Raw genomic sequence first — 11,987 nt, 5'->3', positions numbered from 1 at the left:
CCTGTGTTGTCACACAGCCCTCAAAATGGTAAAAGGGCAAATCCATGGGCTTGTCAACCTGGAGCACACCAGGCAACTAACAGAAGGACCAGAGAGAATCTTTTGGTTAAAACAGATGCCTCATCCTGCCTCCTGTCACCCAATGGACTGCTTAAGGAGTGTAGCAGAGCCACAGACAGAAAAACCACACTGTTTTGAGAGAGAGAGAGAGAGAGAGAGAGAGAGAGAGAGAGAGAGAGAGAGAGAGAGAGAGAGAGAGAGAGAGAGAGAGAGAGAGAGAGAGAGAGAGAGAGAGAGAGATCCACTTTGGGATCCTCTAGACTTCTTAGCACAGACACGTCACAGTGCACCACCCCAGGTGAGTCACTGGACACTTCCTGCTCTGCCAGCGAGGGACACATATTTTGTCACCAGCAGGGACACAGTTGCTGCCCTGTGTCCAAAGAAGGCACAGAGACCCAGAAGATGCGGGCCTCTCCTGAGGATCTACAGGAGAGCCATGTCAGCCTTCCTCCAGGGGCTCAGCATCCCTTCCTTCCCAGGCCTCTCCATAAGCCCTCTGCTTCAGACTGTTAGCCTGGAGCTCCTAGCCTAAAGAAGGAAGCTACAACCCTCTAGAGGCCTGAGGAAGAAAGGCTTTACCACACCCCACCCCGAAAGATCACTCCCACAGAAAGCCAATGCTACAACCCCTGTGGAACATGCTCAACTGCCATCAGGAATTGAAACCCATCGGGAAAATTTTTGCATCCTCCACTGACTTGGAAACCAACCTGAACGCTTTATTCAAACACACACACACACACACACACACACACACACACACACACACACACACACACACTTTGCATCAAACAAACATTCCTAGGTGACAATGTCTTAGGAGATAATTTAAAGACACCTCAAAGAATGGTCAAGAAGTGAAGTCTTTTTTTTTTTAATAGAAATCCACGTGGAGTCACATGTTCATTTAAATTCCAACAGACCCCGTTCCACTGGTGCTGTCTATCAATGTGAGTGTCCGCTGTGGTAGGTAGGGCCCATGAGGTCATGTCAGCTGAGCATCCAGGGAGGAGCCTCTTCTCTCTTTGGGGCTTCTTTGTCAAGGCAGTGGGATGGCAGAGAGGGCCATGCCCATCTCTGTCCTGACAATCTCCCAGGAGCAAGGGCTGTATCCCTTGTCCTTCAGATAGCGGGAGCATCTTAGGAAGTAGGAGCGAATGGCCTTGGCCAAATGTGGTGGACAGGACAGGCCCTGCTCCCCTGCCTCCTGCAGTGTGTCCAGGGCACTCATCAGACTAGTGAGTAGTTGCGCCAGCGCCCTCTCTGGCCAGGCAGCTAGGCTGGCCTCGGTGGTAAAGAGTTGGAGGATCCCCCTGAGCATCTCAGGGGAGCAACAGGTGACTTCCTTCTGCTTTCCCTGGATGATGCCTCCTTTCTTCCAGGGACATCGGAAGTCGGTTCTGTCCCACAGGCACTGGTGAGCCGTCACGTTTTTCAGCTCCCTCAATAAGCGCGCGCTTTCCCTGGCCTGCAGCCTCAGCCTCCAGGCTGCTCCCCAATCCTGTGAGCAGGCAGGGTGGCAGCCCAGCATCACCCCTCCCACCAGGAGCAGAAGAACAGGCAGCATGGGGAAACGCAACGATTCCGGAGCTCGCCTGCAGAGGTCGCGCGAGTCCAGCAGGGCCGCTCTGGCATTGCCGCTGGAGTCAGGGCTACTTTAATAGTTCATCTGGAGCTGTTGCCGCTCTTGGGCTCTGGGGTGCCGGTGGCGTTCTGGGTGAAGGCTCTGAGCCAGTCCTTTAGCCTCAGCGCAGAGCGCGGGCCACAGGAGCGGAGCAGGCGCCCAGTCCGCGCAGGAACACGAGACCGGTTGCGAGCCTGCTCGGCCCTGGGCTGTGTCCATTCGACCCATCGCGGCCTGGAACCTTGGTCCAGACGGAATTTGGTGGCCAGAGGACACATTTCGGGGAGACCGTGAAGCCTCCGAATTCCAGAGAGCAGCGCTTTGGTTTGATTGGGTTTAGTTGGAATCGCGCTGTGTTTGGGGCCCCTTAGCCTTGCAGCTCTGGGGCCCCTGAGCAGGAAATCAGCAAGTGTGGGTGGGAAAGACCTACTTCTAGGCCCGGAGAGGAAGAGTTTCCCAGCGAGGGGACACGTGGGGTCTTGATCCTGGCGGACACTGTGCTGACCCACCAGCAAGCTCCTTCCTGGTGGCTAGGTAGGTCCGAGTCCCCCTTGGCTTAAACCCCACCTTCACCTCCACCAGATGCCATTTCCAGGCAGATGTCCTCTGTCTTCTTCAGCCTCCCGAGCTTCAGTGAGATGTGCCTGTCCCTCTGATGCCTGTGACACCTTGAGCTCTCCTCTTCCCCCTTTGCCCTCCTACTTCTCTCTTCAAGTAAACACAAGGTTCTCTCCCTCACTGAGTTAGTATCTTGACCTCTTTCCCTGGACTTTCTGGGACTAATTCTTTCCCTAGGTATACATTGTTTTCGCGAGGTTTTGTCTTTAGGTTTTTCACCCCCTATTCTTATGTGACTCAGTGTCTCTCTCTTTTGGAAACACTGGCCAGATGAGGAGGACCTTTAGCTTAAAGGTCTCCAACTCCCCCTGCCCTGGTCCACCCCTACCCGCTACCCCCGGCCCACCCCACCCCCCATCCTACCCCTGCCTCACATCAGGCCCCTGTGTTATGGGTAAGCTCCAACATCTTTTCTGCTCTTTCAAATGGTGTGTCCTGCTTACTCTGGTGGATGCTTGCAGTGTAGCAGTGGAGCCTGACAGCCAGACAGACAGTGTCAGACAGGGAGACTGACAAACAGCCTGGAAGCTTGATTTTCTCCAGGAGGCCAACAGAGAGGCGTTCCCTGTGCCTAGGTTTCCTTCCTTTTCCCTGCAAGCAGTGGCTGTCCCCTGAGGTCTTTATTTCCTCCTCCAACCCTTGAATCCAAAGGACATGGGACTGCCATGTGCCAGGCTCTACAAGGCACTGTCCTTTGAGAAGAGATGAAGGTTTGCTGTAATTCTTTTGCTAGCTTAATACGGTTTTCGTGAGTTTTTAATTTTAAGTTGAATTTTTTCCTAGCTGTATGTGTTTTTAATTTGGTTTTTGTTTTTTTGTTGTTGTGTTTTGTTTTTCAAGTTCACCTTGATGTCCATTGTCTCTTGTTCTGTGGTCTAACAATGTTAGGATTGGTTCTTTCTGTTCCTGTTAAGCTCCTTTGTTTTCTGTTCATTTTCAGTAGGTGTTTCCTGCTGGCTCATAGACATTTGCATTGATGCAGTCCAAACACACCTGTTTTTCACTGTACTGTCTTGATCGTGGTTCCCTCTTATTTCAAATGTCTTTCATTAATTTCCTTATTAGTTAAATCTGGCTTTCTTAGGGGATCTTCTTATATATACTGTCAGGATTTAGTTTGAACTGTTTATTTTACATATGAAATAAAGTGCATATTAAAATATCTAATTCTTCAACATATAATGTAAAAGCATGGTAATCTTGGGTCTCAGTTTCTCTCATATTTTCTTTGATTAATATTTTCACATCAGTGGTGCTCATTTATTGTTCTGAAAGCCTTTTTCCTTGAATTACTATCTACAATTTAACAGAATTTTTATTCTCTGTGCTGTTTCTTACTAGTTTCCAAGAATGAGTTTCGTACTTATTTCTAATCTTTAGTAGAATCTCTACTTTTTAAGAGTTGCTGCCAATGCAGGGATTTCTTTTCTTTTTAATTGTATTCTCGATATATTTGCCTTGCCACTGCACAATGGATTCTTACACCTCCCCTGATACTGTGTTGTGATGTTACCTGAGCTGGCTTAGTACACAACCGCGTGTCCTATACCATGCTGTCTTTCTCTGAAGTCTAGGTTGTGGTTTACTTGTATCTGTAAAAGAAACCTTTATTGAGTGGTAGCAAGGATTCTTCAAATTATCTCCCAGCTTTCTGTCTATTATCTCAGGACTTTCCAAAGCTGTTATGTGTAAATATTACTTCTAAATCAGTGACCTTTTCTACTCAGGCATAAGTTGAATTGTCATCCTACAGATAATACCAGAAAATAATTGATTCTACTTCCTGCCCTTATTACCATGTCTGTAATAAAATATTTGAACTTACGTCTTTAGCCTTAGCGTTTGTCATTAGTTCTAGAACTATACACTCTATTGCCAGCCATCGCTCTTTAATTTCATGATTCAATAAGCACCTTATGATATTCAGTAATTTTTCTTCTTCTGTATCTTTTATGCCTTAGAACATAATACCCTTTTTTGTAAAATGTGGTAAAAATAGAATTACATAAATAATAAAGCTTTGTGCGTTTTTCCTGTCAACTTGGAACTATTCAATATACGTGAAGTACGCCAGCCTTGTTCCTTTATATTTCTTGACAATTATATAGTCTGTCACTTCAGTACTCACTTTATTCATATGATGTGCATTGTGGTTGTTTGCAGGAGAATTGTCCCCATAGGCTTATATGTTTGAATGTTTGGTCCTCAGTTAGTGGAACTGTTTGGAAGAGTTAAGAGGAGGAGTGGACTTGTTCGAGGAGATGTGTCACTGGGGGTGGGCTTTAAAGTTTCCAATGCCCAGACAGGCCCAGACTCTTTGTGTCTTACTGCTGTCTGTAGCTCAAGATGTAAAACTTACAGATACTGCTCCTGTGCTGTGCCTGTCTGTTTCCTGACACGATGCTCATAGACTTTACTGTCTTCTGGAATAATGAGCATCAAATTAAACACTTACTTTTATAAGAGTTGCCTTAGCCATGGTGTCTCCAAATAGCAATTAAGATTGGAGGGGGGGGGCAAATGAATGAATGAAAAAAATACAACCATCACTTCTCAGTTTGCTGTAGAAAACCTGGGTATGGGTTTGAATTTTGTTTTTAGGAAAAAGTATAATAGACAAAAAGGGTGAACACAATTGGTGAATTTTTCATACAAAATAAAAAGACTATATGCTGCAATAAATGTGGAAATAGTATAAACGTGGCAAGAAAATGATTAAATTGACATGTATTAGCATCAATAACATCAAGACTGTTGTAAATTAAGGTCTGATTACTTAGAATCAAATATTTGTTATATCTTGTTTAATCAAACTGGTGAAATAACACCTGAATTAATTTTTAAAATTGTTATTAAAAACTGCAGTAAAATCTTTTTTAAAAACAGCACCAGTCCATGCTCTTGGGAGGTAGAGGCAAGAAGCGGGGAGCTGAAGGCCCGCGTGGCTCTCCATCACCTTCCAGAAGAACCCGGGCTGTATAATTCTCTGTGACTACAGACAGTGTCAGGGAGAGACAAAAGCGAAAAGAGAAAACGGGGAAAGAAAAGACTGACGGACTATTCAAAGAATCGAGTGCCAGTGTGAGATATCAAACCAGTCTGGGGTAATCATTTTAAGACACCCTCCTGGGCCCCTTCTGTTTGAGTCTTTGTTTCATCTTGTTTTGCTTTTAAATCAGGCCACATCTTTACTGTAATTGTGTGGTCCCACAAATTTCCTTGTGAATCAAATCAGGAGGACCCAACTTTCCTTAGTGGGGTCTATTTTCCTTTGGGGTTAAGTTGTAGAATACTAATTAACAAAACAACAGTTTTCTTTAACCCCACTGGTTTCCAAAATAATAGACACAGAGAGGTTATGATTTATGATTAAGCTGTAGGTACTATGCTGGGCAGATTCTGAGCTTTTCTAATACCACTACCCTTAAAATCCACATAAAAGCCAATCGCTTGCCAACCTGATGGCTCCTGGGCGGCTTCTGCTCCACGAGTCTGTCCTCATGGTCCCATGCTTGTATTCATCATCTGTCCTGCCCCATGGTGACTCCTCTCTCTCTGCCTTCCTCTTCACCTCTTCCTCCCTTCCCATCTCTGGACTCCAATCTCGAAAACCTAAACTCTGCCTACCACTCTTCTCCCCAGTCATAGGCTTCAGCATCTTTACTAGCCAATCAGGGATATTATATTTCATGGGTACAGAAGATAGTTCAACATTCATAACAGTGCCCATGGCAGGGTAGCGGTACCGGTAAGTCTCCCTTTAAGGGCATGCCCCCATTTGGCATAGACCCCCTTCTGGCTGCAGGGCTACTCTTATTGTGGGCAGCATTCGTTTTGTGGTGTTGTTTTTGCTTAAATTGTCATCGGCATGAAAAAGAGTGCATTTGTTGGGAATAGCGCAAAATGGGAAATCAGCATTCAACGACCTTCCTCAAACCGGTACAAGAACTTCTTAAGCAGCGCAAACTGAAGGTATCGGAACAAACAATTCAGGGGTTTTTACAGGAAGTAGATCAAGTTGCCCCCTGGTTTGAACCCACTGGCTCTTTAAACCTTGCTAGTTGGGATAAATTGGACCGAGACATAGACAGAGCATCAGAATAACGAAAGTTGCGGGCAGGGACGAAACCATTATGGCGCCTGGTGCGTGCTTGCCTGGAGGATAGGAGATGCGAGGACATTATCAAAAACGGCCAATGAATGTTAGCTAATCACCAAGATAGCATGTCCGAAACAGAAGGAATGAACAAGAAAAGGGAGAAGAATAGCAGGAAAAAGGATAAACAAAATAAAAGAGCAGCTCAAACAAAGGAGGAAGAAAAACAGGAAGAAAAGAATATTAGCAAGAAGCTATACCCGGTACTCGATGAGTTCGCTAATTTGCATCTCAGTAGTTCTAGCGAATCAGGGTCCGAGAGCCATAGTAGAGGAAGAATTAAGTACTGAAGAGAAACAGGACGTAGAGGAGGCAGCCGCTCAATATGAGCAGGAGAGATACGGGCCATACGGAATAACACCGTCGGCACCCCCTCCATATAATCCTCAGTTCACTAGTAAGCAGAAACCCTCTAGAGGTAGCCACCCTCGCTCCAGTTTTGCGGAGCCCAAGACATGGAAAAGGGTTACTGCCGCGGTAGCCATGACCTCACAAGTACAGACAGCTGGTATAGTCAACAGTGTAGTAGAGCAAACAGCTACAGCATTAGTGACTCAAGAAAAGATGAATGCACATTTGCTTCAGGGCCTTCGTTTGGCCAACCAGAGAAAAGATTTATTACAAGAACAAATGGTGTAGTAGTTATATGAGTTGGTTCAGACCAGCTGTGTTTCCCATTATAAACATGTATGTGTTACCCCAGTGCAATACAACTTTAATGCTTCTTTTAATCAAAGTAAATTGCTATCAGAATATCTTGCAGGAAACTGGATGCTGGAGGCTGAAGAGCTATCCCGACAGCTCCTGGACCAAATTGCTCACCTGAATGGCACTCGATTGAAACCTCTGACCCTAGGGGAATTCACTTCTTGGCTGCATTCTGCGTTTTCCTACTTTAAGGAGTGGGTGGGGGTGGGAATTTTTGGAGCCATCACAATCTGTGGCCTCGTGTTCTGTCTCTGGGTATTATGTCGGATGAAGAGAAATCACACCCGTGATAAGACACTTATGATCCAAGCTTTACTAGTGGTTGAGCAAGGCGCCTCTCCTCAAGTATGGCTAGCAAGCCTAAGAAAATGAGCTTCCCTCTACCTTTCTCTTACGTAGCCTTTGCACCCGACTGAGCTTTGTTGCCACCGCACGTCGGAAGGCGCACCCAGTGCTCAATGGCCATTGCACTCCGCGGGGACTCTGCCCATTGCACGCGGGATGGCATTGAGTGTTACCCCCACATTGGTCCTCGATCGGATGGGCCATAATAATGGTCCAGCCTTGACCGGACTGTTTCCCTTCGTTCATTTCTTATAAAATAAAAAAGGGGGAGATGTAAGGCGCGGCCGCACCTGATAATGGTGGCAACCGTTACCGCTCCCGCGCATGCACAGGCATAAGCTCTCCCAACGTGCCCCTCCCGAACAGGGGTATGCAAATGAAGTATTCTGGAGCTGCCCTCTCAGCCACGGGCATGCTAATGAGGCATGCTAATGAGGCATCCAGATACGACCTATGAGATATTGACACGACACATACACAGAGCTATTTAAGTGATGCGCTCGCGGGCATTCGGGTCTTTCACTTCAGCTTCAAGGGCGCTCCCAATAAAGCGCGATTGAGAAGAATCCTGGTGTCTGTGTTGTTCCTGCCGGCGGGAGGACGCAACAGGTGGCCCAAGCACAGCCTCAGCCCTGCCTGCCATTCTCCAGGGGCAGCAGAAACAGTCAGTCAAGCAACTGCTTCTTCAGCAGCTCCTCCAGTTCTCCTCAAGACAATGACAATTTTAAAACTCAGGGAGACTCCGACCCAGTTTGGAGAATGCTTAGCTACAGTTGCTGGAAAAGACTTTATCATACACACACACACACACACACACACACACACACACACGCCTGTCAAGGCTGTTGCTCCAATCAAGATATTGCTCCTGGAAACTTCCTATTAGCCGTTCCTCTTCACATAGCCCCAGGTTACTCTTCCTACAGCGACTCCAGGTATCCGGGCCTCTTCACAGCAGTCTTCATTCAGGTAAGAGCACACTTCCCCCATTAGCTGGCGTCTGCGCATGACTGACTGGCTATTTAGGCAGCACTTCAATAGGGAGGCCTTCTTTCTGTGTAGTGGCACCCTTTCCCCACCCCCAGTAAAGCCTCATTTAAATATTTTGCTGCGTAATTATGTTTGTTGTTGTTGTTGTTGATGGGTTTTTTTGGGGAGTGGGAGGTTATCACAGAGGGAAACAGTTGAGAGACAAGATGCTTGTTTCCCTTTTTTTTTTAACTGGTCCCCAGGATGGAAGAAAGTGAAATGGCGAAAACCCATCTAAGGCAAACACGAGTTTCCGAACTCCTCCATGTGGAGAAATGTGATCTGAGTGGGTCGTCGGTGACCCAGGCAGATCTGAGCGATGCCACCTCTGCCAAAGCCACTCCTTCCCCAAACTAGCCTCACTGAAGTCAACTTCTTGGCTAATTCTTCAACTAGAACGCTGCAACCGTTTCCTTCATTCCTCTCCTCTGTTTGAGCACCGCATGTGTCAGTTGGCCATCATCACCTTCTCTGAAATTCCTTCTGTCTGTCTGTTTATATTTTGTCCTATAGACGAAAAAAGAAGTGGAAAGGATACAGCACTATTCAAGGTGAATAGTAGACTTTTCTCTGGATTAGGAAGTCAGTGGCAGTTAATTTTTAAAACTGACTCTTAAAGACAAATGTGCCATCAATTGTATATCCTAAGCTCCCCCCTGCATGTCCATGTTTAGTCTGCCTGATCCTAGTGTACATTCAATGCGTATGCAGTTGGGCAGAGCAGTCTGGAACCCAGGAGCCAGGCTGCCACTCTCTTCCCAAGACTCCATCATGGAAAGTGTGCTCTGTGTAGAGTCCGGGTGTTCTTTCTCTGAGATGGGAAAGCTAAAGACTCAGGCTCCCTCTAATAATAGGATCAGGTTTTGTTTTTGTTTTTGTTGTTTTCAAGGAAGAGTTCATTTAACTGGGGAAAAAAATTCTGCCAGGAGACAGAATTCTGCAGACTACAACTTTCAAGAATTTTAATAGACCATAGTGTGAAGTGACAGAGTTTCACTTTCTTTTTGCCTCGGTGACTGTTGCGTCACTGCATAACCTTATTACCAAAAATGTTGACCAGGAGGCAGGGCAGGAGGTAGTTTTTTAAAACTTAAGCCCATCTGGTAAAAGGTGTCACTAACTTGGTTCTGCTGTGATAAGACACTTCAAAGCCACGTTTGAATGAACAAGTGTGTTGCTGCTCCAGAGACAGGCTCTATGGGCACTTACTTTAAATAGAAGGTAATATCCTGGAACTGCCCTTCCCTTTTTACAACCCAGGCCTTAAAACCTGGGGGGTCCCTGAGTGGGGAGACTCCTTTTGTCCCTTTCTTTTGTCATCTTGGCCTGGCCTCTCCCCGTATTCTTTTTCCTTTCTCCCTCTGCCCTCTTGGTTCCTTTAATCTTTGGTTTAGCTCTGATTCTCTCTTCTACACCGGATATATGGAATTTAGGATGCACATTAAAGCTTAAGTCTTTGTTTTCTGCCTGCCTCTTTTTGGCTCTGCTTTGGCTATCTCTGCATCCCCCAAGCCTCAGCGCCCCCACCCTACTAGAGAACCTGGATCCTCTGTACCCCAGTTACTGCAAGGATTCCATCTCCCTGTCTCTGTCTCTGTCTGTCTGTCTGTCTGTCTGTCTGTCTCTCTCTCTCTCTCTCTCTCTCTCTCTCTCTCTCTCTCTCTCTCTCTCTCTCCCCCTCTCTCTCTCTGTCTATCTCTCTCTCCTACTTCTTAGCTGATCTTGATTTTACTTTGATAAGTGGAATCTATCAAGAAAATTGCCCATTTTGTTTAGATTTCCAAATTTTGTGGCATACAGGTTTTGGAAGTAAGCCCTAATGATTCTTTGGGTTTCCTCAATGTCTATTATGATGTCCCCCCTTTCATTTTTGATTTTGTTAATTTGCATACTGTCTCTCTGCCTTTTAGTTAGTTTGGTTAAGGGTTTGTCTATCTTGTTGATTTTCTCAAAGAACCAACTCTTAAGTCTGTTGATAATTTGTATTGTTACCTTTGTTTTAAATTTATTGATTTCAGTTCCAAGTTTGTCTATTTCTTGCCACCTACTCCTCTTGGGTGTGCTTGCAGGTGTGCCACTAAGTCTTTAGTATGAAATCTAAATTCCTTATGAAAGTACTTAGTGCTATGAACTTTCCTTAGTGCTGCTTTCATTGTGCCCCATAATTTGGGGTATGTTGTGCCTTCATTTTCATTGAATTCAAGAAAGACTTCGGTTTCTTTACTTTTTTCTTGATCCAGTCTTATTAACTAGTTTGCGTGGGGGGATGGGGGTAAAGTAGGCTTTCTGTTCTTTCTGTTGTTCCAGTCCAGCTTTAATCCGTGATGGTCGGATAAGATGCAAGGAGTTATTTTGATTTTCTTGTATCTGCTGAGACTTGCTTTGTGTCCAAGTATATGGTCAATTTTGAAGAAGGCTCCATGAGGTACTGAGAAGAAGGTATATTTTCTCATCTTTGGGTGGTATGTTCTGTTCATATTTGGTAGATCCGTTTGATTCATAAGATGTTAGTTTCACTATTTCTCTGTTTGGTTTCTATCTGGATGACCTGTCCAGTGGTGAGAGTGGCATGTTGAAGTCTTCCAGTATTAACATGTGAGATCCCATGTGTGATTTAAGCTTTAGTGATGTTTAGTAATGTTTCTTTTATGAATGTGAGTACCTTTGCATTTGGGGCATAGATACTCAGAAGTGAGATGTCATCTTGTAGACTTTTCCCTTGATGATTATGAAGTATCTGTCCCCATCCCTTTTGACTATAAAATGACTAAAAGTCTATTTTATTAGATATTAGAATTGCTACTCCAGCTTGCTTCTTGAGTTCATTTGCTTGGAAAACTTTTTTTCTATTTCTTTACTCTGAGGCAAAGTCTATCTTTGCTGCTGAAGTATGTTTCTTGTATGCAACAGAATGATTCATCCTGTTTTTACATCCATTTTGTTAGCCTGTATCTTTTTATAGGGGAACTGAGACCATTGATGTTGAGAGCTATTAATGAGCAATGACTGTTAATTCCTTTTATTTTGATGGTGTTAGTGGTGGTGGTGGTGGTGTGTGTGTGTATGTGTGTGTGTGTGTGTGTGTGTATGTGTGTGTGTGTGTGTGTGTGTATGTGTGTGTGTGTTTTCCCTCTTCTGGTTTTGTTGGTATGGAATTATTTTCTGTGTTTGTTTTCTTGGGTGTAATTAACCTCCTTGTGTTGGCATTTTCCTTCTAATATTTTCTATAGGGCTGGATTTGTCCATAGATGTTAATTTAGTTTTGCCATGGAATATCCTGCTTTCTCCATTTATGGTGGTTGAGAGTTGCTGGGTATAGTAATCTGGTCTAGCATCTGTGGTCTCCTAGTTTTATGATTAATAATAAGATGTAAGATAATAAGATAGCAGGCAGCAGATATTAGATTATATGAGGCTTATTAAGTGAGCATGGGGAGAGAAGGA

The 11,987-nt window shown here is 44.9% G+C and overlaps 1 protein-coding gene across 1 annotated transcript; it reads right to left on the bottom strand.

Moving 5' to 3' along the window:
* Positions 1-1,102: 1,102 nt before the first annotated feature.
* Positions 1,103-1,775, bottom strand: LOC127198735 (interferon alpha-1-like). Its single transcript, XM_051156783.1, has one exon. It carries the CDS (start codon positions 1,628-1,630, stop codon positions 1,103-1,105), a length of 528 nt encoding a protein of 175 aa, XP_051012740.1. The 5' UTR covers positions 1,631-1,775.
* Between the last annotated feature and the right edge of the window lie 10,212 nt (positions 1,776-11,987).

The sequence above is a fragment of the Acomys russatus genome, chromosome 2, assembly GCF_903995435.1.
Source record: "Acomys russatus chromosome 2, mAcoRus1.1, whole genome shotgun sequence".
In the NCBI taxonomy this organism is placed as follows: domain Eukaryota; kingdom Metazoa; phylum Chordata; class Mammalia; order Rodentia; family Muridae; genus Acomys; species Acomys russatus.
The sequence above is the reverse complement of the archived record's forward strand: the minus strand, read 5'-3'. Positions and strand labels throughout refer to the sequence as shown.

Excerpts from the sequence above, each read along its gene's own strand:
- LOC127198735 (XM_051156783.1), bottom strand. The coding sequence starts at position 1,630 with ATGCTGCCTGTTCTTCTGCTCCTGGTGGGAGGGGTGATGCTGGGCTGC.